The sequence below is a fragment of the Lygodium microphyllum genome, chromosome 1 (assembly GCF_053477565.2).
Source record: "Lygodium microphyllum isolate KBCC chromosome 1, Lygodium_microphyllum_v1.1.10, whole genome shotgun sequence".
In the NCBI taxonomy this organism is placed as follows: domain Eukaryota; kingdom Viridiplantae; phylum Streptophyta; class Polypodiopsida; order Schizaeales; family Lygodiaceae; genus Lygodium; species Lygodium microphyllum.
In genome coordinates this window covers 127,763,723-127,791,270 of record NC_141135.1, presented here as the reverse complement: position 1 = coordinate 127,791,270, position 27,548 = coordinate 127,763,723, and the positions used below count along the sequence as shown (strand labels likewise).

At 41.4% G+C, this 27,548-nt stretch overlaps 1 protein-coding gene across 4 annotated transcripts; it reads right to left on the bottom strand.

Moving 5' to 3' along the window:
* Positions 1 to 236: 236 nt before the first annotated feature.
* On the bottom strand, positions 237 to 26,410 carry LOC148041663 (kinesin-like protein KIN-12E). 4 transcript variants are annotated; one of them, XR_015691274.1, is made up of 31 exons: positions 24,933 to 26,410; positions 24,636 to 24,791; positions 24,469 to 24,552; positions 24,247 to 24,366; positions 23,962 to 24,075; positions 23,288 to 23,380; positions 23,057 to 23,146; positions 22,879 to 22,949; positions 22,660 to 22,734; positions 22,488 to 22,575; positions 22,331 to 22,389; positions 15,064 to 15,127; positions 14,835 to 14,900; positions 14,589 to 14,753; positions 14,408 to 14,506; positions 14,080 to 14,315; positions 7,380 to 7,446; positions 7,208 to 7,273; positions 3,424 to 6,582; positions 3,238 to 3,345; positions 3,017 to 3,150; positions 2,837 to 2,921; positions 2,607 to 2,681; positions 2,262 to 2,498; positions 2,066 to 2,167; positions 1,909 to 1,983; positions 1,781 to 1,830; positions 1,594 to 1,705; positions 1,399 to 1,512; positions 1,062 to 1,300; positions 238 to 948 (listed from the first exon to the last, which is right to left on the bottom strand). XR_015691274.1 is itself a non-coding variant. In XM_087681072.1 (31 exons), the coding sequence occupies exons 2-31, from the start codon at positions 25,551 to 25,553 to the stop codon at positions 1,163 to 1,165; spliced, it is 6,723 nt and encodes a 2,240-aa protein (XP_087537198.1). In that variant the 5' UTR covers positions 25,554 to 25,569; positions 25,664 to 26,410; the 3' UTR covers positions 240 to 1,162. The 4 variants fall into 4 exon arrangements, 3 of the variants coding, with proteins under 3 accessions (XP_087537212.1, XP_087537198.1, XP_087537222.1); XM_087681072.1 differs by having other exon boundaries at positions 240 to 1,300; positions 24,933 to 25,569; positions 25,664 to 26,410; XM_087681086.1 differs by having other exon boundaries at positions 237 to 1,300; positions 1,399 to 1,498.
* Between the last annotated feature and the right edge of the window lie 1,138 nt (positions 26,411 to 27,548).

The following is a 27,548-nucleotide window of genomic DNA, read 5'->3' as shown; positions in this document are numbered from 1 at the left end:
AAATTTCTGTCAGCTCAATCAATGGCTTGTGAAGGAGGGATCCTTCACAAAACAGTAGTGCGACAGTGGGATGAGGAGGACACAAATGCTTCGCGTTCAAGTTTCCCACTAAGCGACTTTCTCAGACGGTGGGAGAAGGCACCACTCTGGTATCTACTAACGTGGCAAGGGGCGGGCCGTCACTCTATTGGCATCATCACCCAAACAAAACACTATGGCAATCGGCAGGGCAATATGATGGATCGAATTCACATCGATGATTGTTTTGTGTGTGTGCATGCATACGTGCGAGTGCGTGTGTTTTTGTTTTTTAGGAGAGACAGAGATGAAAAGTGGCACTTTGAAAATGCAAGATGGAATGGTGCAGTCATTTCCTTTTGCTCCTCCCTTGTGCGTTAATGGGAGTTTGTTATCTGTTACATCTTTGAAGCCCACACAGGTGCTGGATGGTAAAGGGCTCCCTGCGCATTTACGCACAACTTTGAATGCTTGATTAGTAGCTGGAGATTGTGTGATTGTTGCTTCTTGACAATTTGAAACACTCCTCGAGTGTAAAGAATGAATGAATCAAACAATTGTGGACAGGATACAAAGCTGATGCACGCTTGGCACACTGAGCTGCTCTGCACATAACATCATATACCAAGACATATCTGCATCCCTTCAAAGCTGGAGGAAGAAGAAGCATCCATATCATGCCATTACATCACTGCACGGAATTCTGTCCCATAAAAACTGCAGTCATTTCATGGAAACCGCCCCTTCTTTTCACAGGCTTCACACTTTCACTCAGCATTTCAAATGCCGCAGGAGAACCAGAAAAATCCTGCAAATCATTTGCTCTGCTGTCTTATCAATCGCAATGTCATAACAACGAAGTGTTATTATTGATTGAGGCCATCTACTTGGCAGAGGTGTCTGCGACAACCAGAATCAGAGTGGAACATGCTGCAGAGGTGCATGCAACAACTGATATTAGTTGAAAATGAAATCAAAACTCCGCAGTTTTGCCATTCAAAGGATATACAGAAAATCCCCCATCAGCTGTGCACTTTCCACACCTGGCTGTAATCCCAGTCATGCATGTCTTTCAACCATGTGCCTCTAATCGTTCTGCTGTGTGCTTTCCATACCTGGCTGTAATCCCAGTCATGCATGTCTTTCAACCATGTGCCTCTAATCGTTCTGCTGCTCGCCTTCTTCTGGCCTTTTTCATCTGATGCTGTGACAATGCGTTGTTAACATGATTCAAAAGTGTCTCCGTATGACTTAATTCCACCTGCAAATCCTCGTCTTTGGCCTACCAGTGTACCCCAATGCAGATTCTCACTATCTTCTCTACAATCACCAAAAAGAAACCTGTGCTCATAGATTTTTCAAAGGAACATATTTCCTTACCTGGAGGTGCCTTGTCTGTGGCTGTAGATGGTATTCGGATTCTCCCAGGCCCAAAGACATCTTCAATTTCTCCTGCAGTTGAAGCAGCCTTTTTTTCTGTCTGGAAAGGTCAACCTGGAAACGATTTATGTAAGGAATGAAACTGGATGATCCGTAAAAGCATGCTAGGACAAGCATACACTCAAGTTGCCTTACCTTAAGCCTCTTGTTTTCAGCTTTGAGGATGAAATCCTTCTGCCGGAATTTTTCCATGGCTACTCGTGCAGCAACCACTTCTGCCTGCCTTCTGCTGGCATCTGCCAACCAGCTGCAAAGAGTCGTTTGCTTTTAGCAAAATGTGCAATCAAGTTAAAGCTTGGTTCAGAATATGACCTGTCCTCACCTCTCTCTCTCATCTTTATATTGAACTCGCAACACCTCCAGCTCTTCCTCCTACAAAAGCAAGGCTAGTTATAATCTGCAGGGGGTTTCTTGGCTTAAAAATGATGCAGGGATGTCCAGACTCTAGACCTTAAGAAGTGCTACTTTTGTCTGATGGGTAGCTGCATCTGCTATTTTCTGAAGCTCCTTGTAATCTAACCACAACTGCAAGCAATAGCATTCAGTTATTTACAAATGTGCATGTAGCTTGACATATTTCCCGTCAGATAATACAGTTGGTCCTTACAGTAGCGTGGCTTGAAATATCTGATTTGAGTCCAAGCAAATCTCTTATGACAGCATAGGTCATGGCCTCTGCTTCACCAAGCTTCTTACTCAACCGGAAGATCTGGAATGGTAATAGAGATAAATCCTTGAAAATTTGAGAAGAATGAACAGGATTGAAACTGAGATGGCTGGCTTTTATACAAATCAGCAATTACCTCTTTCTGGCGTGATGCTGCCAAACTCTCAAGGTCATCAATACGTTTTTTGCTTGAATAGAGCTCCTCATCCATCTCATAGCTTATTTGCCGAACCAGTCCAGAAGTCATGCACTTGAAAGGAGAAGTGGGGCACTTCCCAATTTTGTCTCCACCCCTCTTTGGTGTTAATGATAGATGCCTTCCATCTCTTTCTTTGTTTTGTTGTTCCACAGTCATTGCTTCTAGGGAGAGTAGCTGATCCGTGAGAATCAACAACATTAAGAGACATATTTTCCTCCAAGAGAAAACTGAAAGCACATCATAAGAAGATTATTAAGAACTCCATGAGGCAAACACATTTACCTTGTCCTGGTATCCAGCTGCTTGCTTCTCTGCCGCAGCAATCAATTCCTCTAGTTGCAACTTTAGATTTCTTATCTGCAAGTTGCATTCAATCATGGAAAAAGGTTTATCAAAAATTAAGGGCATAGTTTGGATCAGTTTGTCATTACAAGAAAGTTGAGCATATCACATATATACAACTTGCGTCCATATTTTTTTCCCTCGGCCTCATTACAGTTACCAATCCATACCTGTCCTTCTTTTTGCTCAATCTGTTGTTTCAATTTTGACACTTCTGTTTGGGCCTCGAAAAGCTGCTGCTTTGTGTCAATGGACCTGCATATACGTGACAAAGCAAATGAGATGTCTTCAGACATTTAATTGTAGTGGAGAATTCAGTAACTTTAGCATGGGTCATCTACGCATGAAACCTTGTGTTCCTTGGCTGCTCAGCTGGCTTTGAGGTTTGTAGGCCGTACATTTCATGCCTAAGTATCTGCAGCTCCATCTCCAGATCTTCCTTAATCAGCTGTTGCACATCTACTTCCCTTTGTAAGCTTTCCATCTGGAAACAAATAGCCAATGAAATCACAACATAGGAATGGAAGAGATGTGTCAACTGAATAGGCCATTGTATGTCTCATTAACTTACTTGGCTTTGCAAGACATTGACTGTGGTCTCTAGTTCCTCAACAGAAAGCTTCAAAAGCTTTACTTCATCTTCTTTTTCTTGAGCCCGACGATTGCTTATATCTAGTAGCTGCGTATTTGTAGGGCTAGCATTAGAAATCTTGACACAGGTGACTCTATGAAAACAAGGAGTAAAATATCATCTAACCTTTTTGACATCATTGGCTTCCCTCCTGTGCTCATCAATGGACAAGTTAGAGGACACTAACTCTTCATTCAAGGCAAAGAGCTTGCATTCCAACTGGTTCTTCTCACAAATAGCTGAACTCAGTTCCTGATTGATGCTTTCTAGTGCTTGAATCATCTTTTGTTCCACTAAGGAGTTCATCTCAAATAGCTGGATCTCCAGCTCTTCAATGGTGTGCCTTCTGTCTTGGAGTTTGTCTTCAAGAAAACTAACTCGCCTGATTGTGTCATCTAAGACTTTCCTCAACTCAGTGTTTTCTCTTTCAATTGACAAAGTATAGCGCTGCACCTCAGACAAGCTCATCTCTAGAGAATGCAAGTTCTGTGTGCTTCTTTCCATTTCAGTCTCCAGATATATGTTCTTGCCTTCCATGGATTTCAACTGTTCACTCCTTGTTTCAAGCTCTTCCTGTAGTGACCTGATTATAAGAAGAGCTTTTTCTATCTGATCCTTCATGTCATTTGATTCCGCTGTTTTCTCCTGTAACAAGCTGAGATCAAAGAAAGAACCTTCCAGAACCTCCTGTTTTCGTTCAAGTTCCTGTTCCAACACTTTCTTCTCAGCCAATGTCTTGGTAAACCGTTCCCACATGAGATCAGAACATGAAATACAAGCACTGGCATCAACTTCTAACTTGGATAGTGCAAGTTCGAAATTGTTTAGAAAGCAAATCCAGGCCTCCCCAGCCCCAGGCATTTCTGAGATTCTTGCAACGATGCAATCCAGCTTTTCCAGCAGATTGCTAGTTGCCTTCTCATAGTTTTGAAGCTGTAAATGGATATCAACTGCAGGTTTTTGTGATGCTTGCAGTGTGCAGGTAACATTGGCATCTGTTTTGCATGCAAGAGCACTCTCCATCTCATGCACTCCAGAGGTTGGCTCTTGAAGTTGTATTAAGAGAGCAGGTGAGTCAAGCTCTTTCTCTTCACTTAGCTTGCCTGGCTCCACACAGAAATCCCCTACTTTCTGTTTGTTACTGTAGTCTTCCTGCCCTGAATTCATGCTGGCCTGCTTTGGTGCCCTGACAGCCAGAAGTGCTGAAAATCTTCCAACATTAACATGATTATCCACTGCACCTAAACCTTCCATCATGCCCTGTGGAGCACTTTGCTCCTCAACTGTTTCATTCAAACTCCCCAATGGTAGACTAACACTTCTCACACCAATTTGGGCTTGTGATCCTCTCTCATTGATAAGCCGTGACGCATAAGGCAAGACTTTTGGCTCAACAATACTGCATTCTGTAAGTGTTCCTGTTTTGAACTGATCTGCACTTGCACTTCGAAATTCATCTTGTAACTGGAACAATGACTCTACCTTCCTTTTGACTACATGCATCTGCTGTAGTTCCAAACAACAAGAGTTCAAGGTTGATTCAACATTTTGAATGAAGGTACCTATCTCTTCCTGAGAGAGCTCCATTAGCTGTTCAATCTCTTGCAACATTTCTTGTATCTCTGTCGTGTTTGTGTGCATTTTCTCATCTTGTTGAGCAATGACTCTTCTAAGTTCTTCGATTTTAGACACTAAAACTTCTCTCTCTGTCTGCCACTGGCTGATCAGACTGAGTTTCTCCAATTTTGCTTTCTCATTTGCACTTGTGAGAGCACTCACCATGAACTCAGCCTCTTTCATGATCTGTTGTCCCTCATTGAACCTCCTTAAAGCTTCACTAGCCTCACCTATCTTCTCAGCAGCATTGAGCTTGGTCTCATTCAAGTCCGTCATGATCTCTGACTTCTCTTGTTTCCAAGCAGCTTCTGCTTCCTGCAGTCTGTCCTCCAGCAGTATTACCATGCTCGTAAGTTTTGATGCAATTTTCTCCAGATGCTTCTGCTTTTGAGCAATCAATTGAGCATCTTTCTGTTCTAATTGGAGTGACTTGATGAAGCCCCTGTCCACCTCAGTTTCATGAAGGCTGGCAAGCGCCTTTTTCACTTCCTTTTTTATACTCGAAAAGGTCTCTGCCCATCCATTGTCATCCTGTGTTGACTGTTTGTCCGTATGTTCTTCAGCCACAAGCCTCGAATCCTCAACCTGTTCATTGTTACCTTGTGTTGACTGTATGTCCATATGTTCTTCACCCATTAGCCTTGAATGCTCAAAGCAACTCAAATGGTACTTGATACTTCCTAGTTCTTCTGACAGTCGCCCCTCCTCTTCATCCATCTTTTTAACTATGGCTCTCAGTGTCGCTTCCTCATTCTGTAAAGCAATGATTTCCTTTTCATTCCCTGCTGTAATCGAGTGAAGTCTCTCAACTTGAAGCTGTAAATTTCTTTTCTCCTGCCTCCATTTCTCTTCACGACATCTGAGATTTTCAATAGTTTCATGTAGTGCAGCAAATTTGTATTCATAATCTTGTAGCCTTAAGTTAGCTTCTGTAAGCTTGATCTCAAGTTGCTTGATGATACTATCATTCTTCAAACCTGCCACACTTGCATCAGTTGCATCTTTTGCAAAAGTGTCACAGTAACGCTGTTCTGATAGTTCATAATATTGGTTAGGAAAACTAGCACATTTTCGTTCCATCATATCTGAGATTAGTTGGTTGCAGAATTCCTGAGTTCCTTGTTCTATGTATGCAGATCTACTTTGACAGTCTTTCATTTTTCTTTTTGTCCTCCATTCATGTGAAACCTTCAGCAGCTCTGATTGTTCATTAAAGCCACTCACCTCTTCTTGTTGCATTGTTTTCATTCGCTTATCTTGTGATGCAGGCAGAATACCATCCACTTCAATGTTTCTTTTCCTCTTGTTTTCTAGTATGACAGTCTCATACAAAATCCTAACATGGGATTCCACATCCTTGGCCATGTCATAAGCTTGTTGGAGTACATGGTAAAATGCATCAGAACTATGAACATTTACATCTTCTGTGCATAGATTTAAATGTGTGTGTGTATCGGTCTCTCGAAAGGAATTTGCAGGCATGCCTTTCATTTCACTTAATGCCTCATCAAGCGCCTCATTCCCTTCTTGTAAGAATATCATCAATCCCTTCTGTGATGACTCTAATTCACTGTTATGGATGGGAACATCACAACCTGTCTGCAATACTTTCTCATCATATGCAGGCTCATCAAATTGTGCCACACCTTCTTCAATGTGAGCAGCAACCTGCAGCAGTCAGATACAGACAGAATTTTTACCCTTTTGATGAGGTTAGTTTTACTGTCCTAATTTCAAATGTTTTGATGGTTGCTTTTAGTGTCTGCAATTTACATAAACCCTGCTAGATTCTAAAATAACAACATAGGAAAGATGACTAAATTCTTGGAAACACTGGAACTGCCTGTATGTTCCTGTAGGTGAAAGCAATTACACATTCTTGAAGAATTCCAAGATACTAAACAAATTTAGGATAAGATTGAACACTAAATAGAATCTTTGATAAATGCTTGGAAACTTTTCAACTATCGTGTACATGAGAGCTACAGTTGCTTGAAAACTTCAGTTAAATTCTTCAAAATCTATAAAAAAGGTGTGGTTGGTCGAAAAACTATGCCAAATTCTCTAAACTATTGTGTTACATGAAAGCTATAGTTGCTTAGATATTTTCATCCTCGTAGTGCAACTTCCACCCTGTCCTTTTGGGCAGCATCAGTAGCCTTCTAAGAACAAGATTTTGTGTCTAGTTCAGGAAGGCAGCATCCTTCTTGGGTTCTTGTCACTATGTTTGCAGAAAATGCATTTCTATTAGAACAAGAAGATGTATGTAGCAGTTAATTATCAAGCAGCTTACTTGTTTTCCTCCCAACTGGTCTTCTGGTCGTTGCTGCTCAGTATTCTTCTCTAGCAAATCAAGAATCTGCATGATAAGGAATGGGCTTCTCTTATAATATTTGAGTAACTCTCAAATGAAATGCAATTACTGTTGTTTATGTAACTGAAATTCATTTTCATTTTCTACCAACCTGCTCTCGCAAACTTGCAACTTCTGCTATTAGTAGTTCGCGCTCTCCTCCATGAAAGCTCTCATACCTGAGATAGAACAAGGAGGATTGTTATGTGTATATAGGGAGCAGGCCCAATCTACGGAAATACAGGATCGCGTGTTCTTTTAACGCAAACTTTCTAGGATGACAAGGTTATTGTTTTTCATGTTGAACCAAATGTTTGCCAAGAACAAGGATTGTTATGTGCACATGGGAAGCAGGCCTAATCTATGAAAATACAGGGCCATGTGTTTTTTTAATGCAAACTTTCTAGGATGACAAGGCTTTTGTTTCACGTTGAACCAAATGTTTGCCAGCTAAGGTCCTTTTTCTCTTTCCTGGTGGAAAACTGGTCTGAGTATTGCAAAAACTTTTCTGTTTCACAATGGCTGAAATGTAACACTCCATGTCAAAGTTATCAAAAAGCTTTGATAGAATAGATGTATGCAGGTACTCCAAGGCACATTGATCCACAAGACCCACATCATCACTATGAGCTCCCAAGCTGTATCAGTTGGTATAATAGAGCCAGAAATATACTCCACAAAAAATCTAGTAGTCACAGGATTCTGTATCATGTAACCTCACAATGCAAGCAATGCTGCAAGTGCACCCCAAAGTAACCAAAAAAGAATTACAGAAATCTTGCCTTGAGCAATGTGAGGTATAATAGCCCAGGAATATACTGCACAAAACACCTACTAGCCATGGCATTCCGTATTCTTTAACCTTACAATGCAAGCCATCCTGCAACAGCTCCTCAAAAATTAAGAAAACATGACAATAATTGCGACTTAAGCAATGTGGGGTCTATGTAATGGGTCTAGTAGCAATGGCGTGGGCTGAACTGAACCTTCCTTAGATCCAACAGTAAAAGGCAAGATTCTTACAATGCAAGAAATGCACTGAGTATGTGGCATTTGCTCAGCTGTCCAAGATCTACAACTGTCATTGCAAGGAGATGCACATTCCCCAACTTTGATTTTCTAAACTGCCATGTATTGAGTTTTGGGTTGCCAACCATGAATTCTAATCAAGGAGGTTTCATTAATAAAATAATCTCCATTAGTGGCACCACGGCTGGCTCTCTGCACTAGCAAAATTTGTCTGCAGGTATATACCATTTTTCAAGAAGGATTAGTACAACATCCAAAAAGTTGGTAGAAGATTTCCTAATTATGTTTGACATATTTTTCTTGCCAGCACTCCCAACCTTTTTCTTTAATGCAAGAGGTAAATTGTGTTGCTATTAAAGTAATAAAGAAAGTACAACATTGAAAGTCAATGCATCAAAGTAAAAATGTATTGAGAGCTATTGTGCTGCGCCACATTTGGAAATGTGGAAACCTGCATCAAAGTAAAAATGTATTGAGAGCTTTTGTGCTGCGCCACAATTGGAAATGTGGAAACCTGGTTGCCTTTAGTGTTAGAATAGGAGGGACCCCTATGGATAGAATCAGTGATCTTAGGGAGCAACTGATTGCCATACTTAAGAAACTTTGTAAGAAGCTCAACAAGCTTACTCCAGCACTCCCAACTTTCAATAAGTCAGAGGACACTGCATCGAGGACTGCTTACAGCTTGGAGCATGAAGCCAAATGAGCTTACATTACCACTTGTCATATGCAACTAAACTGTAAAATATGTCACAAGTTGCCACTTGCAACATGCAGCTGTAAAACAAAATACTTGTGCAACGTGCCAATGACATCACAGTACCTTTCCCAGCTCCAGATTTCTTGTACTTAGTCCCAAGCTGCTGAATCGGTCAATCACCAATCCAGTTTAATGAATGTATTACACAGTAGCTTCATCAGACTTCAGTTCAAAGATTCAATAATCTCATTCAAGCACTCCTTGTGTGAGTGACTATTTCTATCTAACAGTCAACGTGCAGCAGATTTTGGGAACCGAGCCGAGGTCCCCCCACCCTTTTGCAGACCTCTCTTTTTTTTGTAATGGATGTTATATCTATAAAGTACTAAACGACAAAAGAGTTACAAAAATCATGGCAAAGACGCAGAGGAAAGTGCCATATGCTAGGGAAGTAAGTCCTCCCGAGGGAGTAAGTCAGAGTGCTGAATGAGATCTATCTGCCAATGCAAGAGACCTTTAAGCCTAGCAATATGTCCCTGAACATTAGAGGCTGAATCAAAAAGAAAAGCATTCCAAATGGTCCAATTGTGCCAACAGCCCCAGTATCTGAGAAAGTGAAACAAGATCTTCATATGCGACTGTGCCAGTGTGGGGTATTTGGGCCGCACAAAAACTCAATCAAAAGGGCTTAGCGAGAAACCAACCACTGCTCGCCAAACCGCTGAAAAGAGTGACCAGATTTTCTTAGCGAGAGGGCAAGAAATAAATCGATGACGGGCCGATTCCACACTAGTGGTGCAAAAGAAACAATTGCCGTTGGAGATTCGACGCTTGGAAAGGGCTGAAGCAAGAGGAAGACCACCAATCATCACCCTCCAAAGAAAGACCTTGCATTGGCAGACCTCTCTCTCTCTCTTTTTTTTTTCGTAAAAGGACCTCTTTTTTTTCGTAAAAGGACCTCTCTCTCTCTCTCTCTCTCTCTCTCTCTCTCTCTCTCAAGTGACTACCCTAGTGGTAAGTCAGTTTATTTATTAGCCCACTCACTTGGGTTCAAATCTTTCTTTTTCTACACTAAGTGACCATACAAAATGTAGGAGTTGAATTCGAGCTCATGGTCACCATGCATTCAACTTAATCAATACACATGGCAGGAAAGAGAGACCATCGAAGAGAAACCATGTGAGTATGTACTTCCAAAATAGCAACACCCGTACTTTTAGGAGTGTCATTTTTCCATAGCATAAAGTGAATGTGCCCTATAAGAGCCCTCAAGGTGGAAGCAATCCAAGGCAAAAGTGGCAAACAATAAGTGAGCATGGGGAGCATGATGGACTCTGCCACTTTAAGGCAGACATGGGAAGGCTAGGCCTGCAATTTCCAATAAAGAAACTTTGCCTCCAATTTCGGAGAAATCCATTGCAGCAATTGCTTGGACTGAACATCAATGCCCAAGGGGTAACCCAAATGCTGCGTAAGATTCCCACGGGGGATCACCATACCTTGCCATTGTAAAGACTGTAAATCTGGTTACAGCTAATGAGGGAGGATTTGGTTGCATTAATACGAAGATCAGAGGTGTGCCGCCTGTCCAAAAAGCATCCATACATCCAATGCCTTATGGAGGTTCTCTTGTTCTGCTTTGACAATCATGAACATGTCATCAGCTAATGATTTGCCCACAAAATGTTCGCCAAAGGAAAGAGAGACACTAGCCAGCTGACCTATGTCCACCAAATGAGAGAGTATGGAGAGGACTAGATGGATCGCGAAGGCAAAGAACAAAGGGCTCAAAAAGCAACCCTATCTGACCAAGCGTGCAAGAAATCCATTGCAATAGCTGCTTGGGCTGAACATCAACACCAAAGGGGTAACCCAAATCCCATATAACATTCCCACGAGGGATCACCATACCTTGCCATTGTAAAGATTGCAAATCTAGTTCAATACTCCTAATGAGGGAGGATTTGGTTGCATTGATACGAAGACCAAATGCCTACCGCTGTCCAAAAAGCTTCCATACATCCAATGCCTTATGGGGTTCTCTCGTTTTGTTGTGAGAATCACAAACATATCATCAGCTAACAATTGGCCACAACATGTTCACCAAAGGGAAGAGAGAGACTAGAAAGCTGGCTTGTATCCACCAAATGAGAGAGCATGGAGAGGACCACATGGGTTGCCAGAGCAAAGAACAAAGGGCTCAAAGGGCAACCTTGTCTGACCAAGCATGCAAGAAATCCATTGCAACAATTCTTTGGGCTGAACATCAATGCCCAAGGGGTAACCCAAATGCCACATAACACTCCCACGGGGGATCACCAACCTTGCCATGTAAAGACTACAAATCTAGTTCAATACAGCTAATGAGGGAGGATCAGGTTGTATTAATACAAAGACCAAAGGCCTGTCGCCTATCCAAAAACCTTCCTTGAACGTGTCATCGACGGCTAACGATTGGCCCACAAAATGTTCACCAAAGGGAAGAGAGAGACTAGCCAATTGACTGATGTCTACCAAATGAGAGGGCATGGAGAGGATGAGATGGGTTGCCACGGCAAAGAACAAAGGGCTCAAAGGGCAACCCTGTTTGAACAAGCGTGCAAGAGATCCATTGCAACAATTGCTTGGGCTGAACATCAATGCCCAAGGGGTAACCGAGATGCCACATAACATTCCCACAAGGGATCACCATACCTTGCCATTGTAAAGACTGCAAATCTGGTTTACTACAACTAATGAGGGAGGATTTGGTTGCATTGATATGAAGCCAGTCCAAAAAGCTTCCATACATCCAATGCCTTATGGAGATTCTCTTGTTCTACTTTGAACTTGTCATCAGCTAATGATTGGCCCACAAAATGTTCACCAAAGGGAAGAGAGGGACGAGCCATCTGACCTATATCCACCAAATAAGAGAGCACTAGATGGGTCGCTAGGGCAAAAAACAAGGGGCTCAAAGGGCAACCCTATCTACTGACCAAGTGCACAAGAGTGAATGGCTCAATGACCCCACCAATCGGCATGACCAGGCATTTGAGCTAACTGTGTTTATCAAATGGGACATGTATGGATCAAAACCCATAACATGCATGAGTTGTGCCACAAAGGACCAAAATAAATAATCAAAGACTTTTCAGGTTCCAATTAAATCAACACGACTTCCTCCTTAGAAATTTTTTCTAGGCTTGTATGCTTCTCCTGCTTGAGAGAACATGGTGCGTATCTAGCATGCACACGGCTCCATGGTTACGGATTTGCACTTCGTTGTGCATATGCATAGAGAATACTTCCTTAACCCTCTTGGTTCTTCGTCTCCTTGTACTTAGAGACCACCCAAGCCCGCTCGGCTTTCTACGCCTTGGTCAGGGATTAGGTCTCTCTAGATATGCATGATGATTTGGACAGAGATATTTTGGAGGGAGAGGTCATGGATGTTTTGTTGCATCTACCCAAGGACAAAAGTCCAAGATGGGATGGCTTGACTAATGAGTTTTTTGAAGCCTATGCTGCTACTTTGGTTGACAGCCATGTGCCAACAGGTTTGGGAGATTGGAATTATGCCTTCCTCTTGGAAGGTGGGACTCATTAAGCTGATTCCAAAAGTTCCATTGCCCTCAATGTTGAAACATTTGTGGCCAATTTGTTTGATGGGATTAATGTGTAAATTTTCTCTAAACTAATGGCTAATCGTCTCCACAAGCACCTCCACGGCCTTATGCACTCTAATCAATATGGATTTATCAAGGGCTGCAATATCTTGCACAATGTACTAAATGTTCAGCTGGCCATTGACTATGCATGAAGCATCCTGTAAATTCTCGATCAAGCTTTGCAAGTTGGCTTGCTAGTATGATCTCAACTAGAATTGCTGAATGAGATTTGTCAGCCTTGTGGCCAATGGTAGCAAGAATAGATTGTCTGGAGAATCAATTAGCAAGAAGCTGACCAATGCCAGCATGGCTTCAACAACATGCTGACATTACTTGCAAAGAGAAGCATGATGAATACCATAATGCTTGCCAACCCTCTACATGTTATGGAGTAATTGTTCAAAAGAGTCACTGTCCTCCCCAGAGGGGTAGATCGTCTAGAAAATCAATTAGCAAGAAGCTGACCAATGCTAGCATGGCTTCAACAACGTGCCAACATTGCTTGTTGCAAAGAGAAGCATGATGAATACCATAATGCCTGGCAACCCTTAGCATGTTATGGAGCAATTGTTCAAAAGAGTCACTACCCCCGGAGGGGCAATCAAGCAAAAACCTATTAACCAGCTACTCCATATAACCATTAAAGACTAGGTGCTTCGGATAAGATGGATTAAAACACAATGGGAGCTGTCCCAAAATTTGTATGGCTTCAACAACGTGCTAACGCTACTTGCAAAGAGAAGCATGATGAATACCATAATGCCTGGCAACCCTTTGCATGTTATAGAGCAATTGTTCAAAAGAGTCAGTGCCCCTAGAGGGGAAATCAAGCAAAAACCTATCAAATCATCTCATCCATATAACCATTAAAGACTAGGTGCTTCACATAAGATGAATTAAAATGCAATGGGAGCCACCCCTAACATTGCCGCGACAAGTGGGCAAGCATGTTGAATTGCAAATGGAAACAATCCGACTCTCTCTCTCTCTTCCCCCCCCCCCACCCTTCAAAACCATGTATACGATGCAACTTCTAATAATGTATCAAGACATCTAAAATACCTTACTAAAACCAATCAATAACTTGCAACATCAAAAAGGCATGCAACCATACAAACAAGTATCAAGAAATCTCTATACAGTACTAAGAAAATCAACCACATAAGAAACATGAAAGACATACAAGGAAAACAAGCTAAAGCAAGTGATAAACGCTACTACCCAATACAGCATCTAACAGCCATATAGTAGACAGAAACAAAAAGAAGCAAGTAACAAACACTAATACCTAATGTGCATACAAAGTGCCTTAAAACGCTTGATGTACACTCACAAATAAAATCATCCTACTCACAAAAATGCCTTGAAAGGGCCATGCTCATCTGCACTATTGTTTTACGGCTACAGAAAATTGACATTTTTGAACTTCATACCTTCTGACCTGCTCTATGAGGCGTTTGTTTTCTAGGGCAAAACGCACTAGCTCAGGATTGTGGTTTATACGTTTCTGCAAAAGCTGGAGTTCTTGCTGTAGTGCTTTGTTTTCCTGCTGATAATAATCCTCAGTTGATAGTATAGTGTCTGCAACACACTCCAGCCTCTCAACCTTTTCCTCCTTCAGTTGAAGCATTGATCTCAAGTAATCTATCTCTCTTTCAAGTTCCTGAACCTGAGCCACAGTTACATGCTTAAAGCAAATGTTAAGCTGTATGCCAGAACGCAGGAAAATACTATGCAGGGGAAGTTTAATAATGCAAATACCAGTGAATCAAGATGTTGCTTTTCTTCAGTAAGCTGGTCTTTTTCTTGCACTGCTAGTTTTTCTCTTCTCAAGCATCCTCGTAAGATAGCTTCCATCATCTTTTTCGAAACAGATCAATGCAAAATGAGTCAAAGGCAGACATATGTTTTAAGCTATGCATGAAGTAGAAACAGCTTATACCTCATTTGCAAAATCGTTATCTGCAGTTGATATAGTGTGACAGACTTGTATGTTGTTTGAAGATGTCGACATTTTCTCGAAAATCTTGTTCAATGTTATGTTTCTTATTACTGAGGGTGAAGTCTTGGACATTTCAGTTTGCTTCCTTAACTTTTCGAGCTCTTCCTGAAATTTTGATAGAAGCTAGTCATTAGAATGCTTTCGCAGGAACAGTGTCAAAATGCAGTTTACAAACATCTATTTCACCTTCAAGTCTTGTACTTGTGTTCGGAGTGTCATGATGTCACCTGATGCATCCTTGTTGATAATGGCCTTCACAACATTTTCATTATACAGCAGCAATGAGAAAAGAGGAGACAGGCAACTCTCAAATGATGGTCTACAGAATGGTGACCAAATAAAGGAAGGACTACGTTGTTTGAAAGTTGTCATTATATCAGGATAAGATGAAGACATCAGAGATCTGATTACTTACATTATTTTGTATGAACTTTGCACGTTGCGCAAACTTAAGTGTGCTCAACGTCTCGCTTGAACACCTGTGAAGCAAGCCAGAAATGAAACCAATTGTAGTGTCCATCAGCATTACAACCACCAGATGGATGAAACCTCTACTTGATATTCCCTGTTATTTGCTAAGAGTCTTACAGAAGCCCAAAATAGTATCTTATGACGTCAGACCACCTGATACTGATCACTCTACCTTGTCCTAAAGTATTGCAATTTCAGATAGAAATCCTCAAGTCCGATTCTACAGACATCAAAGTACAAAGAGGTACTTAATTTCCTGAAACCACCTGCCTCACTAAGAGACACGGTATCTCATGTCTTCAGACCACCTGATACTGATTACTCACATTGTCCTACAAGCATTGCAACTTCAGATAGAAATCATGAATTTCTGCTTGTAAATCTTGTCCAGTTCTACAGAAGCCAAAACACAGAGAGGTATTCAACTTCCTGAAACCATCTGCCTCACTAAGACAGGGCATGTTTGTAGCCTTTTCGAAAATGTTCATCTGTAGCTGGACTCACCAACCCACTTGGTTGGCATACTAATCAGAAAGCCAGCCAGTAGGCTGATTGCCACATTTGTAGCCTTTCACAAATTTTCAGGTGTAGCCAGACTCAAGCCACCTAATTAGCTGGCATACTTATATAGAAGCCACCAAATTAGTTGGCATACTATTAGCTGACATATACTAATCGAAAAGGTTGACATGTTTTTAACACTCTAAATATTGATTTGTATAGTGGAAATATTACAAACAAAAGAAACTGCTATCAATGTAATCACTTGCTCTTCACTCGTTTGGTTAGCTAAGAACATCACAAAGCCTCGGAGTGGCCAATGCAGGAAGACCTGCACTATCAATAGGAACATGGGTTTCTCAAGACTGTTTCACATAGTACTATCTGCGATATTTGCCAAAGACACACAATGTTTTGAGCATGATTTAATGACAAATATTAAAGTAGTTATAGCCCGTATCCTGCATCTCTCTTATTGCACTGGCAACCTCTATCTACAAGCCTTACATCTGTAAAAAAGGCTAAACCTTTCGTGCATACATGTGGCTGAGCCAGTCATCGCATCCTCTTATGCAAGATAGCTATCTGTTACACCACCATATCCACACCTAAAATTATCCCTGCATCATTACATCAGTGTAAAAGGTCTGCCCTTCCCATATTTGCAGGAACATTGTCATGTATGATAGCATCTTTGGCCTTGATCCATCTACTGCTGCTTGATTTGCTGCATCATGATTTTCTGACCTCATTATTGCCACAACTAGGAGAGCTTATTCAAGGCTTTCAGCTACGGTCTTACCAACAAACTAAACTTAGGAATCTGACTGACGGTCTTTGAGACAGTTCTTGTCAAACTCATCAATTCTTTCAAGCCTTGCACGCATCCCTGGCACAGGAGAATGTCATGAGATTTCAAAATGCAGGTCACATGGTCACCAATCCCCAATCTATTGTATGTATGCATTGGGACTACTTCACAAATCTTTTGGGTTCGTGAAAATCATGTTCTTCTCGGATTGCTCAAGGCCATGCACCCTTTTATACTTTGGTCAGAGATTAGGTTCCCCACGACATGCAAGACTTCCTACAAGCTGATATTCGTGACGGTGAAGTTATGGATGCCTTTCCTACAAGTTGATATTTGCGACGGTGAAGTTATGGATGCCTTGTTACACCTGCCTAATGATAAGAGCCCCAGTCGGGATGGTATCACCAATTAATTCTTTGGCACCCATGTATCTCTTTTGGCAAAACCTTTGGCTGTCGTGTGCCAACACATTTGGGATTTAGACAGCATGCCTCCATCGTGGAAAGAGGAGGTGATTAAGTTGATTCCAAAAGTTCCCTATCCGTCAAAACTTACTCTTTGGAGACTGATTTCATTGATGGGCTCTATGTATAGGATCTTTGCGAAGGTCTTGGCAAACCATCTTCGTAAAACAAACCTGATCTTGTCCATCCTCACCAATATGGGTTTAATAAGGGTAAAAACATTCTTCTATCCTGAATGCACAGATGGCCATAGAATATATGCAACACAAGCAACAAGAGATTGTTTTGGTGCAATTGGATTTGGAAAAGGCATTTGACCTCTTGAAATGGTCTTTTCTTGCAATCTCATGCAAGTCATGTATTTTGGACCTCACATGTCAAGGCTGATCTATACCATCAACATGGTTGCCACTTAATGCGTTATGCTAAATGGTGGAGTCACTGAGCCCTTTTCCCTTGCACAATAGGGTCCAACGGGGCTACGCATATCTAGGTTGATCTACACTCCTCTCACTTAAGTTTCAAATTCTTTTAATACCATCTGCTTCTGAGGATCCTCATCCTCCAAGCAATAGCTTCTATCCATATCTACATGTATATTTTAGTCAGCAAAGTTCAAGTCAATTCTTAATGCACAAATGGCCATAGACTATACGCTACACATGCAACAGGAGGTTGTTCTGGTGCAATTGAATTTGGAAAAGACCTTTGACTTCTTGAAATGCTCTTTTCTTGCAATCTCATGCAAGTCATGTGTTTTTGACCTCACATGTCTAGGTTGATCTACACCATCGGCATGGTTGCTGCCCAACAAGCTGTCTACATCAGGAAACACCTCTCTTGTTTTATCGATCTGCCTCAGGTGATCAGTTTTCAACCTTCCTCTGGTGCACTTTCTCACATCTCTGACAGGTGGTTACTGCACTTGGGATCCGTCTCCGATGGACGTCACTCTCCGACACTGCATTGCTTTGCCCTTGGGCATTCTGTATACTCTTACATTCATTTAGAGCATTCATTCACTTCAGAGTTTCTTCTCTCTATGTTTGTCTTCGTGTTTGAGTTTTGAGTTTTTGTGTTTTGCATTTAGGGTTTGGGTTCTGCTTGTCTCTATCTGAGTCTTTGTGTTTTAGTCTTGATCATACATGTTGTGTTTCCTCAATGCAAACCCTAGCATATCTTCTTCACAGCAAGGTGCAAGGTCACAAATCCTTGCTAAACGAGGAGAGCACAAGAGAACAACAGGTGGCATGATGGGGCATAAACGAGATGCCAAGGTCAAGCCACAACACAGATAGTGTATAGGTAAATAGGTCGTCACCATCCTCTCTCTCTCTCATATAAAGCATTGTATTGTGCATATAGGTCGCAATGCCTTCAATGTGATACAAGTCATTACCTAAAATGCATAGAATTGTCAGCACATAGGCCGCTTGCTCAGAACTAAGTTTCACACCATTGTATAGACTTCATGTGTAAGTCATTCTCTTGACTTGCTTATGGAGGACATCAAGAAGCTCAAATGGGTGAGAAGAAGATGGTGCAAAAACCATTGTACAGACTCCATGTGCAAGTCATTCTCTTGACTTGCTCATAAAGGACATCAAGAAGCTCAAAGGGGTAAAGAAGATGGTGCAAACACCTATATTCATCGTTACCTTCACAATAAAGGTGAAGGTGCTTGCGATGTTTCATGAGCATAGCTACCTCGAGTTGAAGATACCCTCTTTGACCTAATTTGCCTTCATATGGCTTCTTTTGGAGATTTTTCCAAGGTGTGGTCTACCCTTTGTCTATTCTATGAAGTGAGTGGGATGAACACAATATAGAGGATACCAAAGCCATGCAACATTTGTCTACATGAGGAGTTTTGGCATAAGGTTTGTGCCATTGTCATTGCGATGACTCCCTTATGTAGGATCTTCTGTATGACCAATCATGAGGAATTCAATATGGGCCCTCTTCTTCTTTGGAGTTGCACTCATGGAGTTGCAAGTTTGTAGAGTGGTCCAAAGTCGCAACATGCACATCTCATAGACACAACAAAGAGGAGATGGAGATAAATGCACAATCTTATCTATGGTTGTGTAGCTTTGGTGCACTGAGCCTACAAGTTAGCAATCATCATGGATCATAGAGAGCTTTAACGGAAACAACCTACACATGTTTAACCTGTTGTGATAGTGCATGAGGAGCTTGGATGCTATGCAAATGAGAGAGGGCATGTGACATTTATTTCTTCAAATTGTTGGAGGAGGGATCGACTTATAAAACTGCTATTTTGATATTAGAATTTTAGCTACAACCTTAACAATCCTTTAGCCCTTAGCCATGAGAGTCCTTGTCCAAGATTGCTCTTCAAGTGCATATGAGAGAAATCGAAGAGACTATAATGCACAAAGATTCGCAATTGATTTAGTGCACAACGCATTGAGTGGTTAATGTTGAACTAACTTACGCATGATGCAAGCGATACTTCAAAGAGTGTTCCGAACTAGGTTGGGATGAGTCAACACACATGTTAAAATCGCCCATAAGTAAACCTAGTCTTCCCATGGTCATAGAATCCTTAGAATAGCTCCACAAGGCCTAACGATACAATGAGTCATCAAACACATAAAGGCCAACCAGCCATAAAACATGCCCCTAAAAACAATTTCAACCATGATGAAGCGTCCATAGCCTCATCCTCAATAAGCACTAGCTGGAATTTCTCGTGTATAACCATGAGAACACCGAGATAGTGTTTAGCCTTACAACCCATATAAAATAGATAGAATCCATGACAATCCAAAATACAACTACCATTATCATGACTTTTGTGCCCAACAACACACAAAACATCCCAACTATACTCATGCAAAATACGCCACATATCATGTTGTTTATTGCAAGAACAAATCCCATGAACATTCCAAGTGGCAATCCGCATATGTGAAATCAAAGAACTCATGGATCAGGCTAGCTCTCTCTCTCTCTCTCTCTCTCTCTCTCTCTCTCTCTCTCTCTCTCTCTCCCCTAGAATAGACAATTACGAAAAAGTACAAGATTGCAAGATTACAGGATGTAGGATGGCTCTAGATCCTCGTGTAGAAAAAAGTATAAGTCACAGTAATTGAATAGAGGAGATTGCCACATACTAAGGTACTAAATCCTCTCGAGGGAGAAGATTAGTACACCGGATAAGATCTAATTGCAACTATAGGAGACCCTTGATTTTGGCAATATGTCCTTTAACACCTGCAGCTGAGTTGAAGACAAAAGCATTCCAAGTAACGCAATTATGCCAACAACCCCAAAATCTAAGAAAATGAAACATGAGCTTCATATGTTGCTGCAACAAGGTGGGGTATTTTGGCCGGGAAAAAACACAATTAGGGGGGTACATCAATGAACCACACGATTCTCCACATATCTAACAAGAAAGTCCAGATTTTCCTAGTTAAAGGGCAGGAGATAAATCAATGACGTAAGGAATCCACAATGGTCATGCAAAAGAAGCAGTTGTTATCTACAAGAAGTAAGAAGCATGCAACGTGCAAGCACGCACAAGATGGAGTCTGATTTTTTGGATTATTCTTCGAATTGTTCGCCACAACATAATGTGAATAAAGCACTTGCATATTTGAATTGCCAAAAGGTTGCAATAATTGTATTGATTTATCATGTAAATCTGCAAGCCGGGCTTAATCCCGTGCAACTTGTAATAATAGCATAGACTCTCAAGGAAAAACCGCAAAAGTTCTGGTTCATTCTCACCATAGGAAAAGCAAATAATAAGAAATGACCGGTCGTGAGGCCCAAAAGTGGCCTGAATGCCCAAGAGAAATAGGGAAACCTAACCTTAAAAATCATGTATAAATAGGATGAGAATGAATCGAACAAGTTATTCATGTGTATGCAAACTTTATGCACTTGCCTTCCAACTTTCATTGTGAGAGAGTGAGTGAGGGTGAGTGAGAGATTGAGAACAAGAGAGTGAGAGTGAGGGTGAGGGACCAAGAGGGTGAAGCTCTTCTCATCTTCTCTCCAAGCACTCTCTCTTGCCATGCCCATGCTTCTCTCTCACATGTAAAAGGTGGTGGTAGAGGGTTGAGAGTCAAAGGAGCACTCACTTGGACCATGGAGTGTGCAAAGCGCATCCTTCATGGGATTAAAGAACGGCTATGCCACTCACTATAAACAAATGCTTGCATTTGTGTGCGAGAGACTATATGAGAAATAGTCGTTGATTCTTGTGCGTCAAAGCTCTTGAAGGAATAAGAGTGTGTCCAATGTCCCAATACATTGGGCTCATGTAGCACAACAGCAGTTGCCATTCAAATCTTCGGTGCTTCAAAATATCCGAGGCAAGAAGCAGCCCTCCAATGATCACTCGTCAAAAAAAGACCTTACATTTAAAGAGTGTCTTACTTATTTAGCTAGCCCTCCATCACAATCATCTTCCACCAAACCTTAGATTTATGCATACCCCAAATCGCATTGGCTTTATTGACTAGCTAATGATGATCCTTAATCATGAAACCTAGTTAGCTCAAGCCTTTTGAAGGTTAAGACGGCCAAGAAGATCCCAATCCTGCAATGGACAATCAAGAATAGTCACAAGAAAGGGTTGCACAGGTTGCAACATCCTATCTAGCTAACCCCACGACTCATGAGAGAAATCCAATAAAGTGTCTCTTGGCTGTGCGGCAGGATATAAATCCCCATAGCTGACAAGAATGGCATCAATAATAGAAATCAAACCCAGACGCGCTATACAATTAAATTTGGGACAATCCTCCTATTTCCCATCCTAGGAGAGCAGCCGTGACATAGCCAGCAACTCTAGCTGAAAAGAATTAGCCATTGAGAGATCCTCCACAAGATACCAATACACCTTTTGAAGAATCAAGCACCAAGAACAAACCAAATGATTCACCAAGGAGAACAAAGGTGTCAAAAAGTGGACATTAGAATTAAGAATGTGCCACCATGAAGCCTGTATGCTAATATTATCGTGCATGAGGCCTCGATCTTCCAAGAGAAAATGGACAATAAAGACCCAAGGGTCATAATCAATGCACATAGCTTGAAAGAGTGACTAACAGAAGGCCACCATGGAGTCTTTGCATCAAGAATAGCTCCATCACCCATACTTTTACAGGTATAAGCATGACTCCAAGAAATCTAAGATATTCCTACATGCAAAGACTCTCTCTCTCTCTCTCTCTCTCTCTCTCTCTCTCTCTCTCTCTCTCTCTCTCACATATATCATGAATATAGTAGATTCCATAAATAAAAGCATGAGCATTCTAGGTGTAGAAAACTTCGATGGTTTAAAAATCCACCGTAATTGGTTCTCTTTCTACTTTAGCTCTTGAAATAAGCTCTATTTTTATAATAACTCAACATTCACTCATTGTACTACTTAAGTCATAATGATTGGCACTTACCCAAGTGAAGGACTAATTGTTGCAATAATAGCTGTCTTGGAATTGCCACCTAGTGACTCCTACAATGCAAATCACTTCAGAGAAAATCATTGAAAACCTTAACACATTATACAATTCAGCCCTTGAAAGACCCAAAAGAGAAAACTTAGAAATTCACCTGAAGGAGGTATGTAAGCTTTGAGTCACGATATGGCACATGTCGTTGCTTTCCATGAGCCACATCTACTAAAATCATGATAACCATGCTGCAAATTTCTAGATTGTTAGTTCCATAGTTAAAGCTAACTTTAGCATGAAAATATGAGTGAGAGAGAGAGATCAAGTGTTACCCAAGTGTTGAGAGGGACTTGTTGATATTTGCCGCCTCCCTTAACCTTTCACCTTCAGCCCCAGAGGCCTTTTGCCTAACAAACATGCAACAAACAAAGCATTACCTAAGTGTTACCAAAATGATTGTACAAGAAACTTTTGTCCTGACCTCATACTCTGAATGCTAACCCTTGTACTATTTGAACCAAAGATAACAACTCCAGCTAAAGCGACCTTACCTTTCAGATCCTGCAAGGTCAACAAGGTTCAACCTCCCAAACCGATAGTTTGTAACAGAGTCACTGACCCACTGCAAGTCAAGTTTAGCATGGGACAAAATTAAATTAGAAAATATTGAAGCATCTATTAACATAATTGAAGCATGTTATCGAATGTTGAATCATGAAGAGGCCAAACCTGGCTTTCAATTCGACAAGTGAAAACACAATGTGAGCGACTGCTTTCTTGATTCATCCTTGTTTGAGCAACCCGTCTATTGGCAGCACCCTGAAAACAAACATCGTCACCTAGAACTGATGTGGCAGAGAGTCCTTTCCAAAATCCTATGGGCATGATGCATTGTTACCTTAAGGAATCAAAGTGCTACATTTTAGGTGTAGAAGCAGCCATATGTACTGTAAGATTTACCTGAAGTAGCAACTCCATGAGATCTGTTACACTCCTCACATCAATTTCTTGGAGGTTTTCAACATAAAGACCTCTTTTGGGATCCTCGTGTATCTGCCACAAGTATTGTTCAACTCTCCAAACAGTATGAGTTCATATGTAAAGAATCATCTAGGCAAACAAGTTTTACCAGATGGACTTGACCCATTTTTACAATGCAAGCAATTATGATAGCAGACCATTTAGTGTGAGGAAGTTTGCTTAATCGAACATCACTCTTATTGATAGATGTAATAAGTATTTCCAGGACTCTTCACTAAAAATGTAATCAATAATTTCAGGGCTTCTACTTGTGGTAGCCAGTTCAGATCAAACAATATTTTCGGGACTCTTAGCTGTGAGAGTCACTATAAGAAGAACTTTCAGTACTGTCACATGTGAGAGTCAGTAGCCAAACCTTTTTGATAAATATACCCGTGCCCTGTTAAGTACTAACAACATGCTGGACTTGTACAATGAACTCAAACACATACAAGAAGTTTCAGAGCAGCACTTAATCAACATTGTCTTTGGATACCAATTTATTTTTCTTAGTGCTAACAACCAGCATATCTTGAGACATATCCTAAACCAACAAAAATCCTGAAGAGATGGGCTGCTTTTGTAGATAAATGAGGCAGAAAATAAAAGCTTACTTGTAAGTTGGTAGAAGAAGGCTCCAGGAGATCTGTGATTTGCTCATTGTAGATCTCAAGGAAAGAACACTTGCATGTGAACTTAAGATCCTCTTGTTGATGCATGATCTCCTCCTGTTATCAGAGAATGTTAAAAACCAGTTTGGGACTAAATATTACATGGATTGAGAGAGTTGCTTTATGCTAAATAGGCATATAATCAAAGAGCAGGGACCTTCTGAACCTCCCTTGGTTATAATATTATATAAAGACTAAAAGTGAGGGAACTGATGAAGTGATATGTACCATTTCAATTTTACTGAACAGATATTCAAAAATACGAGGAATCATCCCTCTCTCAGGATTTGGTCCATGCTCTCCATCTTCAATATCACCTAGCATTGTATAGGTTTTCCCACTACCTGTCTGCATTTCCAAGTAAATAGGCTTTCCCTTATGCTTATTCTATACCATGTGGAATTAAGATACAGCAGCTAAAACAAGTTCCAAACATGCAGATAAACTTACTTGACCATAAGCAAATATGCAGCTGTTGTACCCTGAAATGCAATTATCTACCATCGGTAAACCAGCAACTTGAAATAAATTCTCCTGAAGTATATGTATTGCACTGTTAGTGGAAGCTTATGTGAAATTGAAGGTAAAGGTTTGTCAAGAAGGGGCCATGCATGGACCTGTGTTACACTTTCATCAGCCACATGATCAAAAGTGAATTGTGTTTCAGGTTGTCCAGTCCAGGTTAACGCATGGGCACTCTCTTGCCTCAAACATCTGCTCATGCCATGAGCAGCAATTTCAGCATTGTTCAATGGTCGAACACGTATCAAAACCTGATGCACATTTGATCACAAACATTGGTTATAGATACAAAGATCGACACCCATTGTGCAATCATATCACAAATGGATGCACCTGAATGGCTGTACCAAAATAAAACCATGTTGCCCGGCTTGATGAAAATGTTGACTCACCTGCACATTATGATCCATCCAAAAGTTTTTGTCCTGCTCCAGCTGAAACTGCTCACAAATGAGTACCTCACTGTGCTGAGCAGAGTGCTGTATCCTTAATCCAGACCCTGAACAACTGTTGTCAACAATGTGGTTGCCTTTTGAGGTTGGAAGGGTACACCAAGCCGGTGCTTCAGGTTCAGAACGTAGAGAATTGGGACATGCTGGCGTCCCAATTTCAACTCTTTGAGAGATAGTACTAGCCTCTGCATCAGCATTAGTTTGCCTTCCAATGCCTTTCCTGGGACGAAGTGGAGTTGCATACACTGTATTTCGATTACCATGATGCTTTTTCAAGGTCAAGCTTCTATCAGGTGTGCATGCGGTCAAGCTTCTATCAGGCATGCAGGTGCCTGAATTTTCTGCATGTTTCTGAATTGTCCTATCTGCAAAGAGAGCTCTTGCTCTTGGACGAGTAGCATCATGTTTGCCCACAGCGCTGGTGCAGGATTGTTCACCTGTCAAAGAGATGTTAGGCTTCTGTGATGCCTCTAACACCGGAGGGTGAATGGGATTTACAAGAGGAGGCTGTGATCGAGTATCGAGGTGATTCTCATCTTGATCAGTCATTGCAGGTGGCATGGTGCTCCTGCTTGTGCTGTTGAATCCAAAACAAGGATTTAGATTTCCACTCTGTCTCACTGAAAATCTGTCTCCCTAATCAAAACTGTGTTATCCATCAGTATAACAACTTGTATCAGCATGCCAATACCCTAGAATCATAACCGTGATCATTGCATACACTAGGGCGATGCACATCCATTCTCCACGTTTTCTGTTGCACAAACTAACAATGCTCTGCAACTAAGACACCAATGCTCCGCACTATACAATAAGGACGTTCTCAAACTGGATGTTTGATGAGGCTTTTGAAGTGGGACATTCTCACCATTTAACAAAATCAGAAGCTCTGTGTTGACTGTCTGAGGGTTGAGGTGGATGCAAACGTCCGTTCAGGAGCTCAATTGCAGGGGGGAGAGAAACTCAATCAAAATGGAGGAAACAAAGGCAGGCAACTAATTGAAGATCAAATTGGTGTGAGCAGAGACAGTGGGAGGCAGCACAGAAAGAGAACAGAGGGCCGGGGGGGAGGGGGGGGGTTTTGAAGATGGGGTTTTGGAGCAGTAGAGAGAGAAACTCAATCAAAATGGATGAAACAAAGGCAAGCAACTTAATCAGAATTGATAAAACGAAGACAGGCAACTCAATCAAGATCAAATTGGGTGAATAGAGACAGTGCGAGGGAGGCGGCGCAAGGGGGGGAGGGGGGGGGGGGGGGGGGGAGGCAACAAAGAAAGGGAAGACAGATGACAGAGGAGGGGGGATTGAAGCTGGTGTTTTGGAATGGATTGAAAACGGGGACTTACAGCCACAACAGGAGAAGACTCGGGGGTGTGTCTGAAAGCTGGTTTGTTTTTCCCCTGTTGTTCCTCTCTCTCCTTTCAGTTTGAAAAGTTTTGAAACCCAATGATAAAAGGCCCTAACGGTCAGGACTCAGGACCCAGGACCCCCCCTCAAAAGACACAGGAATCTCGTTTCCCCAATCCACTGATCCAGTCATCATCTTTTCTTCTTCCCTGGTCAAACTAGGATTCAATGGGGTCCACCAAAACCTACCCCACCCACTACTTTATTTAGCATCTATCGCCCATTTCTACAAGGGCAACGCTCGCCAAGAAGAGATAGGTTCAAATCTTAATACAAGTGAAGGACTATTTTTCTTCGAAGATTATTAATCAAAGTTAACTAGCAATTAAGGGCTTTGAATCCATCACTAGAATTATGAAGAGATGGAAAGGAGTAGCTAAGAGACTAGAATGGTCAAAGGAAAGGCAAAGAGGGAGGAGGGGACAGTTCTTTGCTCCAATGTATTTGGCCCATTCCCATGGGCTATGGTAAGTAATTCTCCTCCAATTAATAATAGTGCTAAGCCGCCAAGGAAGATGGCTCGAAAGGGCCTACTTAGATGGTATGATGCTTGGGATCGACAAGAAGGGGAGATATAGACACACTCACAAAGAGGCACGAATTGAATGAGGGGGAGAGTACTTGGCTAAGGGAAGTATTAAACAAAAATAAGGACTATTGGCCACCAAATGAGAGGATCGAACACATTGCAGTATGGAGAAGTTTGGTAACTCACAAAGAAAAACCTGCAATTAAAATGAAGAAGCTGAGCAACTTCCAAAAAGACAAACCGTAAGTTCACGCTAAGATCCTAGTCTAGTGGAAGGACAACTACCCAAACTCAATAGCCCAAACATGGAAGCGCAGGTTGATGCGAGTTTGGAAAGCCACTCCAAGTAAGCAATTGAATTTATTACTTTTGAAGGTGGTGGGGCAAGGAAAATTCCCACCAAAGACAGATTGGAAAAGTGGGCCAAGGTGGGCACAAATTGACACAGAAAGAGGCAGTTAAGCACATATTCTGAACATGCAAAGAGACAACAAGCATCTAGAGAAGATTGAAAGAATGGTTCAAAAATGTCGAATTCAATGAGTTACTCAAAATGAGGATAGTTCTATCTAGGGATTAAGGCAAGCTTGATGACGAATCACTAAAACTTTGGAACATAA